Source organism: Bubalus kerabau, chromosome 22 (genome assembly GCF_029407905.1).
Source record: "Bubalus kerabau isolate K-KA32 ecotype Philippines breed swamp buffalo chromosome 22, PCC_UOA_SB_1v2, whole genome shotgun sequence".
Taxonomy (NCBI): domain Eukaryota; kingdom Metazoa; phylum Chordata; class Mammalia; order Artiodactyla; family Bovidae; genus Bubalus; species Bubalus kerabau.
This window is the reverse complement of record NC_073645.1, coordinates 12,163,771-12,187,146: the sequence shown is the minus strand read 5'-3', so window position 1 is coordinate 12,187,146 and position 23,376 is coordinate 12,163,771. Positions and strand designations below refer to the sequence as shown.

At 35.4% G+C, this 23,376-nt stretch overlaps 1 protein-coding gene across 1 annotated transcript in view; it reads right to left on the bottom strand.

The window, feature by feature from the left end:
* PTEN (phosphatase and tensin homolog) overlaps positions 1-23,376 on the bottom strand; it is a 101,337-nt gene that overhangs the window by 66,486 nt on the left and 11,475 nt on the right. Inside the window, exon 2 of the mRNA XM_055560600.1 lies at positions 5,643-5,727. Within this exon, the coding sequence (XP_055416575.1) occupies positions 5,643-5,727 (85 nt within the window). The remainder of the gene's footprint in view (positions 1-5,642; positions 5,728-23,376) is intronic.

Genomic DNA, 23,376 nt, shown 5'->3' with positions numbered 1-23,376 from the left:
AATTTCAACTTAGTTCACTTTTCCTCCGCTCTTATTCTTTACATTAATTCCTGATCCCAGGAGGTAACCTCAAAAGGAGAAGTTAAATATTTGAATACCTCAAGTATAAAATCTTACATTGCTGTAATGAATTATATCCATAAACAGTTAACACTTTAAGCATGAAGGTATCTGGAATATGAGTTTTACTCAAAGCAATGATGTACAGCAACAACAAAGTCTGAATTCTGCACAATATTTCTTGTTTGGGGGGGAAAAATCATAGGAAACACATGGGATTAAAGAGGAAAAGGTAATTTTAAATACTCTTAAGATATCCCAGTTTCTAAATCCCAAAGTTTACTGTTAACAGAAAAGATATAAGAAAATAAAGACATGTTTTCACTGAGGTGTTACCATCTTTGCACTAAAAAAAAAAAATCACTACCGATTAGTACTAGTGTCTCCAACATCATGAGAAATGCTGGACTGGATGAAGCACAAGCTGGAGTCAAGATTGCCGGGAGAAATATCAATAACCTCAGATACGCAGATGACACCACCCTTATGGCAGAAAGCAAAGAAAAACTAAAGAGCCTCTTGATGAAAATGAAAGAGGAGTGTGAAAAAGTTGGCTTAAAACTCAACTTTCAGAAAACTAAGATCATGGCATCTGGTCCCATCACTTCATGGCAAACAGATGGGAAAACAATGGAAACAGTGAAATACTATTTTGGGGGGGGTTCCAAAATCACTGCAGATGGTGACTGCAGCCATGAAATTAAAAGATGCTTGCTTCTTGGAAGAAAAGTTATGACCAACCTAGACAGCATATTAAAAAGTAGAGACATTACTTTGCCAACAAAGTTCCACCCAGTCAAAGCTGTGGTTTTTCCAGTAGTCATGTATGGATGTGAGAGTTGGACTATAAAGCAAGCTGAGCACCAAAGAATTGATGCTTTTGAACTGTGGTGTTGGAGAAGACTCTTAAGAGTCCCTCGGACTGCAAGAAGATCTAACCAGCCCATCCTAAAGGAGATCCGTCCTGGGTGTTCATTGGAAGGACTGATGTTGAAGCTGAAACTCCAATACTTTGGGCACCTGATATGAAGAGCTGACTCCTTGGAAAAGACCCTGATGCTGGGAAAGATTGAGGGCAGGAGAAGGGGACGACAGAGGACGAGATGGTTGGATGGTATCAGCAACTCAATGGACATGGGCTTGAGTGAACTCCGGGAGTTGGTGATGGACAGGGAGGCCTGGCGTGCTGCAGTTCATGGGGTCACAAAGAGTCGGACATGACTGAGCGACTGAACTGAACTCCAATATCGTGCAAGCCATTCAAGGAAATCAATTATCTAGGTACTAGAGAAGGTCATTTTCATGGAGAGGTTAATCGTAACACACAAACTATTTAAGAATTATTCATTTTCATTTTAGCTCATAGGAAAAGATACATCTTCCTTCATGATCACTGTTCACCCTTTCTCATAAACTAAGGGGGGAGGGGTACACTGATAACAGCAAAGCATTACTGGCCATTTATCCACTGAACAAAAAAAAAAAAAAGGAAAAAAAAGAAAAAAAAAAACAAACAAGTACAGCATAGTTATTATCTTCAGTTGATGATTCTTCATGTTCATGTGCTATAACCATTATTCACTAGGGTGACAAGACCAGTTGGTGACAAGATCAGTTGGGTAAAGTAACCACTGGCTAACCTTTTTCTAAGAGTGACATCTGAAAAATTCTAAAGCTAGATAAAATAAACTAGATACATTAAAGGAGACAGAATAAACCTCAACCGCTGTTCCTGATTACAAGCCAAATGTATATGAATCTTAATTCAGAGGCATAAAGGCAAAGGTTTCTGAAGTCAGAAGATGACAGATCAAAATACTTCCCAGCACAGTATTTTCTTGATGGAGTTATTATAACTTAACATTGTATAGGAGGCAGTGACTAAAACCATCCCAAATGAAAAGAAATGCAAGAAGGTTGTCTGAGAAGGTTTTACAAATAGCTAAGGAAAGAGGAGAAGTGTAAAGCAAGGTACAAAGGGAAAGTTATATCCAACTGAACACAGAGTTTCACAGAATAGCAAAGAAAGATAAGGAGGGTTTCTTAAATGAACACTGCAAAGAAGTAGAGAAAAACAATAGAATAGGAAAGACTAGAGATTTCTTCAAGAAAATGGAGAGATCAAGGAAACATTTCAAACAAAGATGAGTACAATAAAGGACAGAAATGGCAAGGACAACAGAAGCAGAAGAGATTAAGAAGAGGTGGAAAGAATACACAGAACTATACCAAAAATGTCTTACTGATCTGGATAACCATGATGGTATGGACACTCACCCAGAGTCAGATATCCTGGAATGTGAAGTTAAGTGGGCCTAGGAAGCATTACTACACACAAATTCCAGCAGAACTATTTCAAATCCTAAAAGATGATGCTGTTAAAGTGCTGCACTAAATATGACAGCAAATGTGGAAAACTCAGCATGGCCACAGGACTGGAAAAGAACAGTTTTCATTCCAATTCCAATCAAAGGCAATGCCAAAGAATGTTCAAACCATCATAAAATTTTGCTCATTTCACATGCTAGTGAGGTTATGCTCAAAATCATTCAAGCTAGGCTTCAGTGGTATGTGAGCCAAGAAGTTCCAGATGTATAAGCTGGGTTTAGAAAAGGCAGAGGAACCCGAGATCAAATTGCCAACATTCGCTGGATCATAGAAAAAGCAAGAGAATTCCAGAAAAACATATACTTCTGATTCACTGACTACATTAAAGCCTTTGTTTGGATCACAACAAACTGCAGAAAGTTCTTAAAGAGATGGGAATACCAAAACACCTTACCTGTCTCCTGACAGGTTTACCTGTTGTAAAGAAGGTAAACCTGTTGTCAAGAAACAACCATTAGAACGTTATATAGAACAACAGGCTGGTTCAAAATTGGGAAAGGAGTATGACAAGGTTGTATATTGTTAATTTAACTTATATGCAGAGTATATCATGCAAAACGCTGGACTGGATCAATCACAAACTAAAATCAAGCTTGCAGGGAGAAATATTAACAACCTCAGATATGCAGATGGTACCACCCTAATGGCTGAAAACAAAGAGGAACTAAAGAGACTCTTGATGAGAGTGAAAGAGCTGGCTGAAAACTCAACATTCAAAAAACTAAAAGATTATTTGAAGATTTATAACTTCTCTATTAAATTTTTGTTTTAGAAATAATAAAGAAACGAGGGGGAAAAAAAAAAAAACTAAGATCATTGCATCTAGTCCCATCACTTCATGGCAAATAGAAAGGGAAAATGTGGAAGCAGTGACAGATTGTACTGTCTTGGGCTCCAAAATCACTATGGACGGTGACTGCAGCCATGAAATTAAAAGATGCTTAGAGCTCTTTGGAAGGAAAGCATGAGAAACCTAACAGTATATTCAAAAGCAAAGACACCATTTTGCTGAGAAAGGTCTGTGTAGTCAAAGCTGTGGTTTTTCCAGTAGTCATGTATGGATGTGAGAGTTGGACCATAAAGAAGGTTGAGTGCCAAAGAACTGATGCTTTTGAACTGTGGTGCTGGAGAAGACTCTTGAGACTCCCTTGGACTTCAAGGAGATCAAACCAGTCAATCCTAAAGGAAATCAACCCTGAATATTCACTGGAAGTACTGATGCTGAAGCTGAAGCTCCAGTACTTGGCTACCTGACGTGAAGAGTTGGCTCACTGGGAAAGACCCTGTTACTAGGAAAGACTGAAGGCAGGAGGAGAAGTGGGCAGAGGATGAGATATGGTTAAGTAGTATCACTGACTCAAAGGACATGAATTTGAACAAACTCTGCGAGATGGTGAAGGACAGGGAAGCCTGGTATGCTGCAGTCCATGGGTCAAACATGTCGTAGTGACAAAACAATACGACACCACCATCAAAGATCTGATGATCATATGTAAATCATATATACAGAACCAGAAACTGGACTTATCAGTAACCGGAAAGATGATCAATCAGCCTCAGTATTAATCCGCATCAGAAGAAACAAATTCACATTCAGAAGAGAACAATGTAGAAATTAGCACATCAAATTAATTCACCAAAAGGATATTCTTACAGTGACTGGAAAATGTATCCTCTACTCAAGAGTATTCATACTCTTTTTATGTATGAGTATCAATCTGACTTGTTTGAATTAGTAGTTGGTTGAATGCAGAATTACAGTAATGTTAAGTAGATCGACTTTAGAGATGTTTCTTCTAGGCCACAAAGAGGCCTGATAAACACTCCTTCACCGTAGCAGCAAACATGTTTCATGGCAGCACTGCTCGTTTCCAAGATTCTCCATCTCTCGAGTCAAAATTTACTTCTTTTAATCTTTTTTCTATCATTCACTGTATTTCTGTAGATTGGTATTAACACTGACTAAGCCGTATCAAGCTGTTGCTCCCATTCTTCCATTGTGTCCTGCCCAACTACTAGAAGGCAAACTCATTTCTTAATCGCAAGCTCTTAAATCATTCCTCTGACAGCTCATGTACCAACCGCAAAGTAGTCTGGGAGTTTTTCTGTCAATACTGAAGTTTAATTCTGAGCACAATATAAGCACTACAAAAACCCAACTGGGTACAACTCAATACTGCAAAAATGTAAACAGACTTCGGTTCAAAGCAAATTGCTAAAAATTAACCACTGAAAAAAACAACTATGGTTGGTTCATATAAGAGTATATAGATAGTTTTAAATATTAAGACAACTATTTAAAAAGAATCCTATATCTGCATAATGCTTTACAAAGTGCTTTCCTGCCCATTATAACATTTAGTTCTCATAACCACCACATATTTAAACTGGAAGTCTCCAAAAAGAATACTTCTGAAAGAGAATACAAGGAATGATAGAAAATTTAAACTTTTAAAAGCCAATTACACTTTCTACTGACATTTTACAATTTATTTATACACAAATTTTGTGTTCTGAAATTAGAAAACATGTTGACTATTTACAAAGCAGACACAAATTCCTTCTCTCATAAAATATACTATGTAAGCTTAGGTCATAAATGTATTTAAGGTTATTTAAATGAGCCTTGAGAACTATTATTAAGATATGAATGATAATTCCTCTTAAAAATGATGCAAAATTGAAAAGCAGACACCTAGGCTTTGGTGTCTAACAAATTCCTTTCCAGATCCCCTGTGCTAAATACTTCTCCAGGTCCTTTGTGCATTTATGCCCCATTATAAACTGTTCTATGTAAAATTACATCATTTATGTATACCTTAGCATAAATAAATTTATGAATAAATCCACTCAAGGATTTTAAGGCTAATACCCAATTGTGAAATAAAAGACAAAAACCATAGTGCAATGGAACCCAGATATTAAACTGGTGAGGGGCATTTTATGGAGTCCATGAAATCATAACACATATACCTGATTATGTAAAAGGTCAGTTCTTATCTAATGAGTTTTATCCCACTGACGCCCAGTAGGTACATGGAGCAAAATAAACAAAGCAGTTATAGATCATCAACATAATAAAAATAAACAACATCAAAAAGTACATCTTTTTCTGTGGTTTAAAAATTTTCCTAAATGAAAATACAACATGAATATACATCAATATTTGAAACAGAAAATTAAAAAGTTCTTACCTTACTACATCATCTATATTGTTCCTGTATACACCTTCAAGTCTTTCTGCAGGAAACCCCATAGCAATAATGTTTGGATAAATATCTGAGTGCTTAAGTTAAGGAAATATGCAACAATGCAAACCACATGTACACATTTTAAAACATTAGCTTACTGAAATATACAATGCAAACTACATGTAAATGTTTTAAAACATTAGCTGATTATAAAAAGCTTTCCCCACTACAAACCATGTTAATAATAAGGCTGTCAAATGTATTTATTTATAAGCCATCATGTGTAATTAAGAAATACAGGTAAATACACTGATCCCAAAAAATATCAATGGCAACCCATCCAGTATTCTGGCCTGGAAAATCCCATGGATGGAGGAGGCTGGTGGGCTACGGTCCATGGGGTCCCAAAGAGTCTGACATGACTGAACAACTAACACACAAACAATCATACGACAGTGATTATTAAATCCTACCCAGTATGTTCAGAATGCATCTAAGGTAAAAGGTAACTTGCATATTTACATACTAAAATATTCAGACAAAATCCAAAAATCAAAATAAAAACGAAATAAGAAACAGCTGCATAATTTCTCCTTTTTCAGAGAAAAGTAGAAACAGTTAAGAGTTAGAAAATTAGATTTAAGACCAGGTTATTGCTCTAATCAGATGCATACATTGGACAACTCACCCTTTTTAGACTTCAATTTCCTATTCTACATGGTGAGTAGGTTGAGAAAACCACAATGATCTATCTTAACCCTTGGTATTTATGATGATAATACTGAACTGAGGTAGAAACTTAATCTCATATCCAAACAAGGTAATCAAAACTTAGCGTGCCCATTCTATTAACTTATATACAACAGGTGCATAAAACAAACTTCCATACTCAAGAAAAATTTATATAAAACTATAAAGCAGCACAGATTATCCACATATCTGTGGATTTTGTCCATCAGACTGGCTCTCATTCTTGAGCTCCATCAATTCTCTCTAATCTCATGATTTTCTGACACAGATGTTTCAAACCAGCCAATCTTAACTGCTCTAAACCACTCAAGACTATCTCCAAAGCTCTATGCTCACCTATTGGACCCATTTTATCTTCCAAATACAATACAAAATTCATCAAATCCAGTGCCTTTTTAGAGATCTTTTTAATTTCTGCTGCATTAACATTAGTGAGCTTATTTCAGTATTATTTTCAATCCAAAATAACTACTTAAATTACTAAAACCTTTCATTTTGACATTGTAATTTAAGAAAAGATTACCTATTGACTATATGTTCTATATAATTATTAGTACTGCTTGGACAGATCTACAAAATATTTTAAGGAAAAAAATGTGCATAACAGACTATATAGTATGCTACCTTTGTATAAAAGAAATACTTTATAAACTAATTTTTTACATGTATATTTGCCTGAATTGGAATGCTCCAACACACATACAGATAACTGAGAGACTAATAAAAATGGTTGCTTCATAGAGAAGAGAAGGGGAGGAGGCAAGCACACACTGAAACAAATCTGATTAAATATCAAATTGGTAACCAGGAGAAAGGATTTATTTCAAGGGTTATCTAGACACTGTAATTTTACTGTACTTCTGGGCAGGAAGTTTTCTAAGAAAAAAGAGCTACAAAGAAATTTTAAACTTTTCCAGTAATTTCTAATGACATCAGTATTAAAATCTTCAAACTTTTTCTTTACATTATAGGCAAAATCAATGAAGTTATGTTAATGACTTGAAGGTTTGTGATTACTGTAAGAGAAAAGAGATAACATTATAAAATCAAGAAATCAAGTAATAACTGAAAATATTCACATGAACTCATCCTTGCAGACATTTATATTGTTTAGGTCTTTCCAAAGAAACAGCCTAAAAGTATGTCACCTGAGCAGTAGTAAACACTTCCAGAACCCTGATTTCATCCTTAATATCATACTATACTGCTGCTGCTGCTGCTGCTAAGTCGCTTCAGTCGTGTCCGACTCTGTGCTACCCCATCGACGGCAGCCCACCAGGCTCCCCTGTCCCTGGGATTCTCCAGGCAAGAACACTGGAGTGGGTTGCCATTTCCTTCTCCAGTGCATAAAAGTGAAAAGTGAAAGCGAAGTCGCTAAGTCGTGTCTGACTCCTAGCGACCCGATGGACTGCAGCCTACCAGGCTCCTCTGTCCATGGGATTTGCCAAGCAAGAGTACTGGAGTGGGTTGCCAAAGGTATCAACTCCTTGAAAAAACAGTTGATGTCAGATCTGGGGCAGGGAAGATACAGGTAATGTCTTTCTGTGACAGAAAGCAAGGAAAGCGTACATACATTAGTGGCCTATATCAAACACAGGAGCTAGCATGAAGCATGGCTAAATTTGTGACAAACTGAGCATCAGAGAAAAAATGTAAATGGTAGTAAATCAAAGAATCCTGAATAAAATGGAAATAAATCCCCGAGTCTATAAAGATACTCAATACAGAAAAAGTTACAACAAAAAATTATTTTCACTTTTAAGCTTTGATAAGCATCTACTGGAATAGTTATTTTCTTTACTCTGAAATTGGTAAAGGGGAAGATAAAGGATTTATCCTACTTTTCCTGTAGGAACTCTATTTCAGGGCAACTCAATAGCTCCATTTCATAAAGCAAACACAACAGAAAACACCAGTTAATAAAAATAAAAATTTTAGAAAAATCAATTAGAATCAGAAAAATCAAACTTTGAAAGCCCTAATAAAATTACTGACTTAGGCAAGGATCAACAAATGGTACTAAATCAATAGGTGAGTGGATAATAAGGAACTGAACTTTCTAACAGAGCCAAAGTAATACCATACAATACATCTTCTAATGTAAGAAAACACCACATAATATATCTTCTAATGTAAGAAGACAAACATAATTGAATAATGCACAGAAAAGACTGTCATCACCCAATTTCAGTGGCCAATCTCAGCATTACCAAGCAAGTTAAGTAGAGATCACATAACTTTTGATGTGATACAAAACGAAGGACACAGCATCATCTATGAGAGCCAAATTATCTTCAATCTGAGAATCCATGAAGCACTTACATATAAATTTTAACTTACAGATATGAGCTAGAACAAGCTAAATGACATTATGTGTATAAACTGGACAATTCAAAACGTCTGTAGGTCATGACCCAGTATCTTTCAAATTATCTTTTAAAAAAAAATCAAGTATCATTTCAAAGCTGAAGAAGGGAGAAATGGGTAGCTGTCCTTGATTTAGAGAGACTTAGGGTTCTAAAAGTCAAATTCACTGGTATAATCCTGTTCCGGTTACTGCTTCAGACCAACCAGCCATTAAGGATATTTTTGAACCAACTAGAGAAATTTTAAATATGATCTAAGTATTGGCTAGATGAAAATTTACAGAAATGGAAAAGTAGACATTACTGACTGGGGAAAAAAAAAGGGTTTCAAAAGAGAAGGTACAATGGGATACTATTTTAATAAAAGAAAACATATACACATACCAGTATAATTAAAATATGTAGACAGAAAGGTTACAAACTAAAGTACTAAAAGTAATAATATCTAGGTAGTAGGAATATATATTTTTTCTCATTTTTGCTTGTTTTAATATGATCACCTATACTGTTTCTATAACAGGTTTAAAAAATTGTTTTATAATTATCTCCAAATCTATTTCCTAAGTTATTTGTCTTAACAAAATATTGTCTTGCCCTGTATGACTTACAATCAGCTTTGTATGTAATTTTTTAAAAAGCTGAATTTCTTTAAAAAAAAAATAATAAAAGTATATAGGCCAGGAATAATTTTTGTCACTTTAAGAATACATAAATTCACCCTCAACCTCAAAAGGTTCCATTAGGATCATCATTTTTAACATCACAAATATTAGCCATCATCTATTATTCTCACATAAGAAAGCAGCCCCACCTAAAAAATGTAATTCCTAATTACCAAAATGCTTTAGGTATCCACTCACCAAAAAAAAAAAAAAGAAGAGACAAGAGACTCAAATCAAGCCTGAAGCACTACAATTCCTGAATATGAATAATCTTTACTTTTTAACTGTCTTATAGAATACAAACATAAGAAAATGGAAACTAACAGGAAAAAAAAAATGAGGCAGCAGTAGGGAACCCCAAGCAGTGGCAACTAACACAAATCTGGAATTTCTAACTAAATAATTATAAACACATTTTACCAAAAAATATCAACTGAAATTATGCCAAGGTTTTCTGAGCAATGCAACAGAAATTTTTCATGTAAAAAAATTTTATTACTACTAACAAACTTATCTGACTTAACCATTAATTTCAGTGGGAATGCTAGTAAGCTTCCAGCCTTACAGGAAAGCATATAAGTGAGGGAAGGGATAAGTTAGGGATTTGGGGTTTATACATACACACTACTATATACAAAATCAACAAGGACCTACTGTACAGCACAGGGAATCATATTCATCTTGAATATCCTATAATGGAAAAGAACCTGAAAAAGAATATACACACACACACACACACATAATTGAATTACTCTGCTGTACTCCTGAAACACTGTAAACCAACTGCACATCAATAAATTTTTTAAAAAGCACAGAAATATAAAGCCCCTTGAAATGCAGTCATTTTAACAAAGAATAAATTTAGATTTATCCTTGTACTATGAATATCAACAAATAAAGTAAATAAGGTTGCAAAGGGCTTGGTTAACTTAAGAAAAATACTTGTCAGTAACTACACATGAATGGGGATACTCATCGGCTCCCTCCTTTACTCAATTATCCAAACACACACTGAACATTCGCATACTGAACATTGTGCACAGGACACTGAGAACATAAGTCTAAGTAAGCAAAGACTACCACACTCTAGGAGTTCCTATTCTATCAAGGAAGACAGACACATAAACCCACAACTACGCCAAAGGCCCCACTACATATACAGATCAAGATGTTTTAAGAGCAAGAGAAAGAAGGATTAATTCTGCAGAGGTAGAAATAAAGTAGGTAATATGTTAGAAATCACAAAGTAGATAGGTAATATGTTAGAAATCCTTAAGAAATAAGTCATACATCAGAAAAAAGAAGAAACAAAAGCAATTACAACATTCTAAACAGAGGGTAGAACAAATACATGGAAATACTGAGTTGGTCAAAAAGTTCATTCAGGTTTTTCCATACCATCCATGGAAAAACTCAAAAGAACTTTTTGGCCAACCCAACACATAAAATATTCAGAAGAAGCGAGCAGTCCAGTACAGCTCACACACAAAGCTTTATGCAGAAGGTGGCAGGACTGACGAAGATTAGATCTACGTTTAAGGATGCTGTGACAGAAGTTCAAGTCAATCAGACAGATAAGGAGTCAAAGGTCAGGATCAACACGGGAGTTTCTAGCACAGCAACAACCTGTGGTTCTGCAATGTCTTACTGAGCAACAATCCAATTCTTCCTTTAAACAGAATTGAGCAATCTAGCCTTCTTAAAGTTTCATTTTCCTCAGACTTATACCTTCCTTATTCATACAGTTTGAAATTCTACCCAATACTCTGGCATCCATCATAAATTAGAAAAGCAGAGACCATGTCCCAGACAGTATGCCAAATACATTCTCATTTAATCCTAACAATCCTTTGAAGTAACAGTACCACTTCACAGATGATGAAAGGTAAAGTTACTCAGTCGTGTCTCACTCGTTGCAAGCCCAAGGACTATACAGTCCATGGAATTCTCCAGGCCAGAACTTTCCCTTCTCCAGGGGATCTTCCCAACCCAGGAATCAAACCCCGATCTACCACATTGCAGGATTCTTTACCAGCTGAGCCACAAGGAAAGTCCAAAGATGATGAAACTGTGGATCAAAAAGAATGGTCCCAAAGCCATCAGTAGTTAAGTTACAATTCAAACCCTCTATGTATGTAACTTCAAATGGAAGTAATTTACTAATCAAACATTAAAAAACTTCTAAAAGACAACAGAAAAACCTACTGGTATTTCCAAAACTGATGTCAGCAACTAATGAGTACTCAATTTTGAGGCAAACATTTCTCAAGCCAAGAACTGTATAAAATAAAATGTTTCTTACATACAACATTTTTGCTTCCCATTAAAATTTTTATGACATACTTTTTTTAGATAATTTCAACCAAACAGGAATAACCAAGGGAGGAAATATTAGAATAGACTTAACTGGATATTACTTTGAATAACACTTACTGGATATTATTTTGAATAATAAGTAGAAGGGGCTAATAAAAGTACCCATCATATAGGGCTGTTTTAAGGATTAAATGATTTAACATATGAACAATGCCTAGAACATAATGATGTTGGTCTATCAATTGAACAAATGGTATAATACTAGATCTTAAGAGCCCACTGTAACTGTTCAGTCATTTTTCAATGACACTGACTTGCTGAATAACCTTCTAAAGAACATCAAAGCCTAACAGAAACTTTAACTCTTTAAAATCTTTAGTATACTGCTTTTTTATTTAACTTAAGAACATATGCAAAATGTAACTCCAAAAAAGGAAGGGGGTGGAGAAAGCCTTTATTCCCCACATCAGTGGAGACAGGTAAGAAATGCATACATGGTCCTCTCTTGCCCAGGATGAACGCCACCATAGCTACAGGCGATCTGATATACACTGGTATATCAGTGTATATATCAGTATATATACAGTCCCACTCCCCGTCCCTCAAACAAACATGCTAAATTTGTTTTGTTTCGCTTTAATAGAGGTATAACTTAATACAATTAAATACACAGATCATAAGTGGCTGGTTTATGAGTTCTGATAATTATACACAGTATATCATATTTGAGTCAAGTGCTCCCACAATCCTTCTCACATCACAGAATACTGTCCTAAAGAGAAAAACTTAATAATAATTAAGTTTTAAAATACAATAATTTTAAAAATACGTCCACAGAAGTTGATTCAACCCATAACTGACCTATTATTCTTACAATGTGGCTATGATAAAAGCTAAACAATTTTTTATTGGCTGTTCTAAGCATCCAAGCATAACTGAAAAAACTATGTTCCAGGTTACCTCCAATTAACAAAACGTCTTTCAAAAAAAAAAACTTGTGGGGGCTTCCCTGGTGGCTCAGTGGTAAAGAATCCACTTGCCGATGCAGGAGACACAGGTTCGATCCCCGGTCCGGGAAGATCCCACATGCTGTAGAGCAACTAAGCCCGTGTGCCGCCACTACTGAGCCTGCGCGCCCTGGAGACCGTGCTCCACAATGAGAGAAGCCACCGCCACGAGAGGTTCCCACGGCAATGGAGACCCAGCACTGCCGAAAATAAATAAGAAATAAATGAGAAATTATAAAAAGCTTAAAAAAAATGTGGGTTGAGATCTCATGAGCCTACCTTACCTCAGAAGTTTGAGCCTAAATTAATGGGGTTCATATGATAAATTTACCTTGAATTTTCAAACAGAGGCTAACAACCAAATATAGCTCCCTAAGATACTTTGTTTTACTACTTTCCATTCTATTGCATATTTTATTAAAATGGTAAGGGAGGGAAAAACAGGCCCCCTGAGCCTTATTTTATAACAATGTGTTCCTGACACAAAAGCTGAATCTTATTTGAAGCATAATTACTAACAGTAGAGCAGTTCTGAAAAGTTTCTCTGTAGTACTCCATATAGTATACATATAGATATGCTTATCCCTTTACAACTTACAAACTGAAATGCAGTCTTAAATTACAAATCACTAACTACTTATTTTTCCTGCTATATTTCTAGGAAAATTATTTCCATAAGTCACATAAAAGTTATTTTTAGAATTCTAGTTAACTGAAAGGTGTGCAATATGAAGCTAGAATATGGAACATGGACAGGTCAAATAAAAGTGACATACAGATTTAGCGAGTATCAAAAAGTATCCAGAGCAAATCTGAAGTTGTCCAGATCACAAAAGGAACATTGAGCTAAACTGGCAGCAGGAGTAAAGGAATCAAGTCAGACTGACAAGAGAAGACAACAATCAAAAACAAATTAGCAAATACCAGAACTTCACCATTTAATTTCATTTTCTAGGAATATCTGGAGCTTTTCTAGACTATCTGGGAGTCTTTCAACTCACAGGCACTTAAAGCTCAGGTGAGAAGAAAAATTCAGCCACTGATTCATTAGTTATTACATCAGCTTTACATTCCTTTCAACAAATTTTAACAGGTTTAAATTTAACAAATACTTTCCAAATACGTCACAGTTATATCCACATTATCAACTTTTATAATCAATTATGCTTTAAATACCAGCCATGCTCATAGACTTCTATGACTTTCTCATTTAATAAAAGATTTTATATTTCTTACTAGATTTTTTTTTCCTTAAAAAGTGTGTTAAATGTTTGGATCTCGTTTCTAAACTGATGATTCACATTGAGAGGAAAGCAGAAATAGAAGGTGCTTGAATTTCCCAGTTGATAAAGTGTTATTTATTACAAGAACATCTGCCCTAATACATGTCATATAATCATCCCTCTACAAACCAAATTAATGCAGCCTAAAATTTCATTTTCTAAAGTGAAAAGGGCACATAGGTACAAAAGCATGAACTACAGAAATAATGAGAAAGAATTGCTCAAAAAGATGGGAATTTTAAGAATAAAGGAGATATGAACAGGAACACTGGAAATATTTTCTAGGTGAAAGGCCCTGTTCTAAGCACTTAATGTATATACTGTTTTTTAATATAGAATACCAGAATTCTATCCTTAGCTTTGCAACTTAAAAGCCTAGACTTCAATTAAGTTACTGAATCTCTGAACCTCAAATACTTTTGTTTTTCTATAAAATAAGACTTGCTGCAATTTCTTCACTGGTTGTTTCAAATACCAAATGAGATATGCAGAATTATCTCTAAATTATAAAACTGCAAAGGGGTCTACAGTTGTAAATAAGGGGCTGTAACTATTTGAAGTTGCATAAGTTAGAAACATCCTGTTTTTTTTAGTTTAAATGTCTCATTACAAGGCAACTCAATACAGTGTCTTCATAAACAAATTATAAAAGGAATTTCAATATAGTCACTTAAATTCACTTTAGCATAAATTTTAAGTTTCATTGAACACTTTTAAATTTTCTGCTAGTACTACCAAACCAGAAAGCCAAATAACTGAGGAACTACTCAAGTTTTCTATTTCTCCAAGCAATTTAAACCTCTCAACTTTCTTTGATGTTTTTATACTATACCAACTCTTCTTGACAGAAAAGTCTACATAAATTTATATCTCACTTTGTAAATGAAAAATGTCACATTCTTCAAAGGTAATATTAAGAACTGCTAGTAATTCTTCCACTTAGAAGCAACCCTATAAATTGGTTCACTTGGCAAGAAATTCGCAAGCTGTAACACAGAGCTGTGAAGCCGCTGTGCCTTTTCACTCTGGCAATCCTGCTCTAACACTACACTCTAAAAACACAAACCAAAGGGGAAGGTAAACTATGCAAAGATACGTACAGTAGTGCTGTTCAGCAAATCACAATATTTAGCCTGATGAAATATTATAGCTTTTAAAATAAGTACCCAATGACATAAAAAACGTTTATAAAAGAGATCACAGAACAGTATGGAAACACTGATTCATAAGATCTAATTATGTTCATATGTACATTAACAGGGAAAGACAAATTCCAGTTGATATAAAACAGAAGTAACTTTTTTCTATTAAACCATTCAAATTTAAGAATAATTCTGAACATATTTCAAGCCAGATACATTAAGATTCCACTGAGCTTTTAAAAAAAAATCTTTTTAAAGGAATAATCAAGGCACTGTGAACTTTTAACTATTTAAATTTAAGCAAATTAGAACCACAGAAAAATATGTTATCAAGTCACTGATGTGTGTATGCTTAGTCGCTCAGTCGTGTCCAAGTCTTTGCAACCCCATGAACTAATAACACAGAAAAATATCTTATCAAGTCACTGATAGTATGAGCAATACTCTTAAAATCCAAAGCATAATTTATTAGTGCATTGAGCTGAGGTGTTTAGCGTATTAGTACCCTCAACTAACTGAATCAGTTTTTCTCCAGAGTAGTTGTTAATTATGAAATAATATATCTAAGAACTGTTCAAGCCTGCATCTGTGAACCTCTAAAAATTTAAGTTGCTCAACTAACTGGTTTTAACGAGTACACTGAACAATTACCTTCTTCCTAGGTCTCTGGATGAATACGATAAGACTGATTTCCTGTTTCAGAACTCTGCTGCTGTTAAAATACACACACACACACACACACGCACGCACGCACGCACGCACGCACACATACCCCTCCCTTCAGCGCTGCTCCTACTAAAAAACATCTAAGATTGACTAATGACAAATAACGTTCAAAAAGATTATCAGTTCAACAACATGCATTAGACACTTTCTTGAACTAATCCAAATACTAATTTTCTACCACAAAATCTTAATAAAACATATTAAAGACTATAAAAATTGAAATTACTTCAATCCATTATTTCACTAAAGAACATAAGAGGGTGTCTTTTATGCTCTAATATTCATACTCAATGTTAAGATTTATGCATTACTTCTGTAATATCATTCTATGATAAAAGTCATTCTTTTATCATTTAATAGAAGTAACTACCGAAAACATTAGTTTTGGCTACTTTATAGCTATGCAAAAAGATAAAAGGTCATTAACTTTTACAGAAAACAAGACATCCAAAGAGTTAAGGTACAGAAGATGGCAAGGGATTTGTCAGTAGTACGACAACAAAAGCCTAGTAACATTCAGTGCCAATTCACTCAATATTAGCAAATTGCATTCTGGAAGAAAAAAAGATTCCAAGAGTTGTAACTGAATTGACCTTTCAGATATAATCATGAACAAATTTTCTAACATTCAAAACTACCACACAAGCTAAGAAAAAAAAAGTCCTAATACAAATGTGTCTTCAACAAGTGCATTTTCCTTCTCCTATTAATTCAGCCAAAACTGCAAAATTTTTAAATTAACTTCTAACAATCCAATCTACCTTTTAAAGAAAGTCATTAATTTGATCCATATTAAAGGAAAAAAAGCTCCAAACAAGTATGTACTTACTGCTTCATTTTATATTTGGCTTTAATATTATAAAATCTAATCTCTTTATTTCATAGCTTAAGTCAGAAAATCATTTAGAAAGTACTTACTTTTTCCCTCAACCAGCAAAAATAGTGTTGCCTCAGTGCAGTATTTTAATCTGGGTAAGAACAATATGAACTAGAAATTCAGGTAGATTTTAAAATATGAAGGCAAATATATTGGCATTCATTCCTCTACTGCTAAGAATCATGTTACTGATCTTATGATAAGTGCCTTGTTCTAATACTATATGATTCATATTCCCACTGATGGTATTTTAACCATACCAATTTAAAATTGATTGAATAAGTGTATTATCCAAAAGATCTTAAATTACATATTTGCTAAAATACTAAAAAAAATTCATCTTAAGATTTAATAAGATACAGTTTTAGAATATACTAACAGCTATAAGCGGGTGCAATGGCACCCCACTCCAGTACTCTTGCCTGGAGAATCCCATGGATGGAGGAGCCTGGTAGGCTGCAGTCCATGGGCTAGCTAAGAGTTGGACATGACTGAGCAACTTCACTTTGACTTTTCACTTTCACGCACTGGAGAAGGAAATGGCAACCCACTCCAGTATTCTTGCCTGGAGAATCCCAGAGACAGAGGAGCCTGTTGGGCTGCCGTCTACGGGGTCGCACACAGTCGGACACGACTGACGCGACTTAGCAGCAGCAGCAACAGCTATAAGAATGAGTCTACATAGCTGGTTTTGAACTGTTATCACTCTTAACTCTAGACGACGTGTTCCATTTTAGTATGAACCCAATTATTGGAACTAGGGGAAGAGACACAATTACTGACCATGATTAGTTATGGAATCTTCATATCCAAAGGAGAACACAGTAAAAAATCTTGGAAAATAATTAAGCTGAAACATTAAAAAAAAAACTTAGTAACTTTTGCATCCAGTAAATAAACTTTTAAAAACACAACATTTAACATAGAGAAAGACAAATATACCAACAGTTAGATGGAAAGGAGAGAAGTGAAGAGGGGGATAAGCTCTTATCAATACCTCACACCCTTTAAATACTATAAAGTAAACAGCACAGGTGAAGACTTGTAAACCTCGAGTATTTAGACAGAAACTCTCACCTACATATGCACCACACTCCATGTAAGAGCTATAATTTAGGTATGTACTATCTATCCAGCACCCCCCCCCAAAAAGGGCATCATTCTTTTCATGGGCTACAATTCAAGAATGAACAAACTCTATAAACTGATACTAGTAAAACAATTTAATCAGACATTAATTTTAAATTGGCAAGACATTTCTTACACAAACTAGAAACCCCAGACACAAAGCTGCATTTAAGAACATAAATTCAAATTATATCTAAATATTACATCTGATCATATTAATCACACTTGGCATGGTAACAAACTTCTCAGTAAAAAACAATGTCAATAAAGTAGATTAAAATTAATCAGATCCTATTAAGCCCAATATGCAATTTTAAAGACGTCTAAGAAACAACGACTAAATTCTTAGGGATGATAAGAAATTAACAACTACTGCTGTGGTTGAAAATGTAACACCAAGATTTAGAGGAGACTCATTTACTAGCATACAGATAAGAACTGAGCTACAGAAGAAAGCAAAGCACTTGAAAAATATTTAAGCAAATTTTTAAGGAAGAGTTATTCTATCCAATTCCTGGTTGAGTTCTAGAATAATGAATTTCTATAAATCAACTCTTAGGGAACCTAAAGCTTAAAAACCTTATACAACTACAGTACCAAAATCTTGTCTAACATAATATCTCAAGTTAAAACATTATTTTTCCACTTATATATCCAAACAACCTTAAGAAAATAAATGATAAAAGTCAGACTTTCATTACATAATATTTGGTTCCCAACCACTATCTTCAAATTTTAGTAGAAAAGTATCAACACTGGCATAACCATTATTTTTGCAAAAGCTTAAAATTTGATATTTCTTTTAAAAATTTATAATTAATAGATGATTCCAAAAGGAGAAGTCTCAAAACCACTTACATCACTAGATTATCTTAACTTTTTCCTATATTTGTGTAACAGATGGCAAGCCTTACTTCTTGGACATTATATAATAATCACAATCTGCGTGACCTTTTCAGCACCAAAAGGAACCCAAATAGCCTAATAACCACTAACAGTATGGAGGTTCCTTAAAAACTAGAGTTACCATATGATAAGGCAATGGCATCCCACTCCAGTACTCTTGCCTGGAAAATCCCATGGACGGAGGAGCCTGGTAGGCTGCAGTCCATGGAGTTGCTCAGAGTCAGACACGACTGAGCAACTTCACTTTCAGTTTTCACTTTAATGCATTGGAGAAGGAAATGGCAACCCACTCCAGTGTTCTTGCCTGGAGAATCCCAGGGACGGGGTAGCCTGGTGGGCTGCCTTCTATGGGGTCACACAGAGTCGGACACGACTGAAGCGACTTAGCAGCAGCAGCAGCAGCATATGATCATTCAATCCCATTCCTGGTCACATATCTGGAGAAAAACAGGATCAAAAAGGATACATGCACATCAAAGTTCACTGCAGCACTGTTTACAGTAGCCGAGACATGGGAGGAACCTAAACGTCCTTCAACACAGGACTGGATAAAGAAGATGCGGCACATATACACAATGGAATATTACTCAGCCATTAAAAAGAATGAAATACTGCCATTTGCAGCAACATGAACTTACTGAGAAACTGTCACACTGAGGAAAGCCAGAGAAAGAGAAATCTCATACGCCATCCCTTATATACAGAGTCTAAAAAGAAATGATACAGATGAACCTATTTACAAACCAGAATCTGCCTCACAGACTAAAGAGAACAAACTTATGGCTCAGGTGGGGCGGGAAAGCAAGGAAAAGGGATAGTAGTTAGGGAGTTTCAGATCACCATGTACACATCGCTATGTTTAAAATGGATAATCAACATGAACATATTCTATAGCACAGGGAACTCTGTTCAATGTTATGTGGAGCCTGAAGGGGAGGGGAGTTTGGGGGGAAATGGATACATATATATGTATTGAGTCCCTCTGCTGCCACCTGAAACTATCACAATATTGTTAACTAGCTACATTCCAATATAAAATAACAACTTTTAAAAATTTAAAAGAAAAAAAGAGGACGAGGACTCAAATCAATAAAGCTAGAAATGAAAAAGGAGAAGTAACAACTGACACTGCAGAAATACAATGGATGTGAAGAGATTACTTCAAGCCCATATGCCAATAAAATGAACAACCTGGAAGAAATGAACAAATTCTTAGAAACGCACAACTTTCCAAGAACCAGGAAGAAACAGAAAATATTAACAGACCAATCAGAAGTAATGAAATTGAAACTGTGATTAAAAATCTGCCAAAGTCCAGGACCATATGGCTACACAAAAAATTCTATCAAACATTTAGAGAAGAGCTAATACCTATCCTTCTCAAACTCTTCCAAAAAACTGAAGAGGGAAAAACACTGTTGGAACTCTTTCTATGAGGCCACCATCACCCTGATACTAAAACCAGACAAAGATAAAGAAAATTACAGCCCAACATCACTGATGAACATAAGATGCAAAAATCCTCAACACAACATTGGACTGGCCAAAAGGTTCCTTTGTGTTTCTCCATAAAAGGATACAGAATAATCTGAACACTCTGGCCAACCCAAAACTAGCAAACTGAATTCAGATCCACTTTAAAAGGATCATATACCATGATCAAGTGGAATTTATCTCAAGGATGCAAGGATTCTTCAATATATGCAAATCAATCAATGCGACATTCCACATTAACAAATTAATAATAAAAACCACATGGGGCAGTTGCTGGCAGTCCAGTGGTTAAGAATCCACCTTGCAATGCAAGGGACACCAGTTTAATACCATATGCCGTGGAGCATCCAGGCCTGTGCACCCATCTACTGAGCCCATGCTCCATGAGCTGCAATTACTAAGCCCACGCACGGCAATTCTGAAGGCTACACACCTAGAGCCTGTGCTCCACAACCAGAGAAGGCACTGCAAAGAGAAGCCCACACACAGCAATGAAGAGCAGCCCCCACTTGCTACAACTAGAGTAAGCTTATGTGCAGCAATGAAGACCCATCACAGCAAAAATTTTTTTTAATATATTTTTTAAAAATGGTCATCCTACTGATGCCAAAAAACTTTTGACAAAATTCAACATCCATTTATGATTTAAAAAGAAAAAAAAGGCTCTCTAGAAAGTGGGCATAGATGGAACCTATCTTAACATATTAAAGGTCACATATGCAAACCCACAGCAAACATTTTCAATGGTGAAAAACTGAAAGCATTTCATCTAAGATCAAGAACAAGACAAAGGTGCCCACTCTCATCACTATTACTCAACATAGTCTTGGAAGTACAAGCCACAGCGATCAGAGAAGAAGAAATTAAAGGAATTCAAATTGGAAAAGAAGTAAAACTGTCACTGTTTACAGATGACATGATACTATACTTACAAAATCCTAAAGATTCTATCAGAAAACTATTAGAGCTAATCAATAAGTTTAGTGAAGTTGCAGGATACAAAACAAAGAGAAATCTCTTGCATTCCTATACAGTAACAATGAAAGATCAGAAAGAGAAATTAAGGAAACAATTCCATTTACCACTGCAACAAAATAAGAAATAAAATCCAATCCTAAAGAGGCAAAAGACTGTACTTAGAAAACTGTAAGATACTGATTGAAGAAATCAAAGACAACACAAACACATGAAGAGATATACCATGTTCTTGGACTGGAAGAATCAATATTGTGAAGATGACTATATAATTCAAAGCAATCTACATATTCAATGCAATCCCTATCAAATTACCAATGGCATTTTCCACAGAACTAGAATAGAAAATCTTACAGTTTGTATGGAAACACAAAAGACTCCGAACAGACAAAGCAATCTTGAGAAAGAAAAACAGCTGGAGGAATCAGGCTCCCTAACTTCAGACTATACCACAAAGCTACAGAAATCAAGACAGTATGGCACTGGCACAAAAACAGAAATACAGATTAATGGAAAAGGACAGAAAGCCCAGAAATAAACCCATACACCTATGGTTAATTAATCTATGACTAAAAACGACAAGAATATACAACTAAGAAAAGACAGTCTCAATAGGTGATGCTGGGAAAACTGGATGGCTACATGCAAAACAATGAAATTAGAACACTCTCAAACATCATACACAAAAGTAAACTCAAAATGGATTAAAGATCAAAATGTAAGGCCTGACACTACAGAGCTCTTAAAGGAAAACATAGGCAGAACACTCTTTAACATAAATCACAGCAAGATCTTTTTTGACCAACCCCTAGAGTAATGAAAATAAAAACAAAAATAAACAAATGGGACCTAATGAAACTTAAAAGCTTTTGCAGAGCACAGGAAATCATAAATAAGATGAAAGGACAGTCCTCAGAATGGGAGAAAATATTTGCAACAAAGCAACTGACAACAGATTAGTCTCCAAAATATACAAACAGCTCATGCCAACTCAGTATCAAAAAGATACACAACCCAATAGAAAAAATGGAAGAAGACCTAAACAGGAATTTCTCCAAGACATAAAGATGGCCAATAAACACATGAAAAGATGTTCAACACTGGTAATGCAAATCAAAACTACAGTGAGGTATCACCTGGTCAAACAGCCATGATCAAAAATTCTACAAACAATAAATGCTGGAGAGGGTGTGGAGAAAAGGGAATCCTCCTACTCTGTTGGTGGGAGTGTAAATTGGTATAGCCACTATGGAGAACAGTATGGAAGTTCCTTCAAAAACTAAAAATAAAACCACCATATTACACAGCAATCCCACTACTGGGCATATAACCTGAGAAAATAGTAATTCAAAAAGACACACATGCCCCAGCGTTCACTGCAGCACTATTCACAATAACCAGGACATGGAAGCAACCTATATGTCCATCAACAGATGAATGGATAAAGAAGATATGATACATATAAACAAGGGAATATTGCTGCTGTTGCTGCTAAGTCGCGTCAGTCATGTCTGACTCCGTGCAACCCCATAGACGGCAGCCCAACAGGCTCCCCCATCCCTGGGATTCTCCAGGCAAGAACACTGGAGTGGGTTGCCATTTCCTTCTCCAATGCATGAAAGTGAAAAGTGAAAGTGAAATCATTCAGTCATGTCCGACTCTTAGCGACCCCATGGACTGTAGCCTACCAGGCTCCTCCATCCATGGGATTCTCCAGGCAAGAGTACTGGAGTGGGGTGCCACTGCCTTCTCCAAAGGGAGTATTACTCAGTCATAAAAAGGAATGAAATTGTGCTATTTGCAGATAAGTGAATGGACCCAGAGACTGTCATAGAGTGAAATAAGTCAGAATATTAATGCATATATGTGGAATTTAGAAAAATGGTATAGATGAACTTATTTGCAAAGCAAAAATAGACACAGAGGTAGAGAAAGAGGACAAACATAAGAATACCAAAGGGGAAGTGGAGGTGGGGTGGATTGGGACACTGGGATTGGCATATATACACTACTATGCATAACATTGATAACTAATGAGAACTGACTGTAGAGCATAGCACAGAGAACTCTACTCAGTGCACCATGGTGACCTACACAGGAAGGAA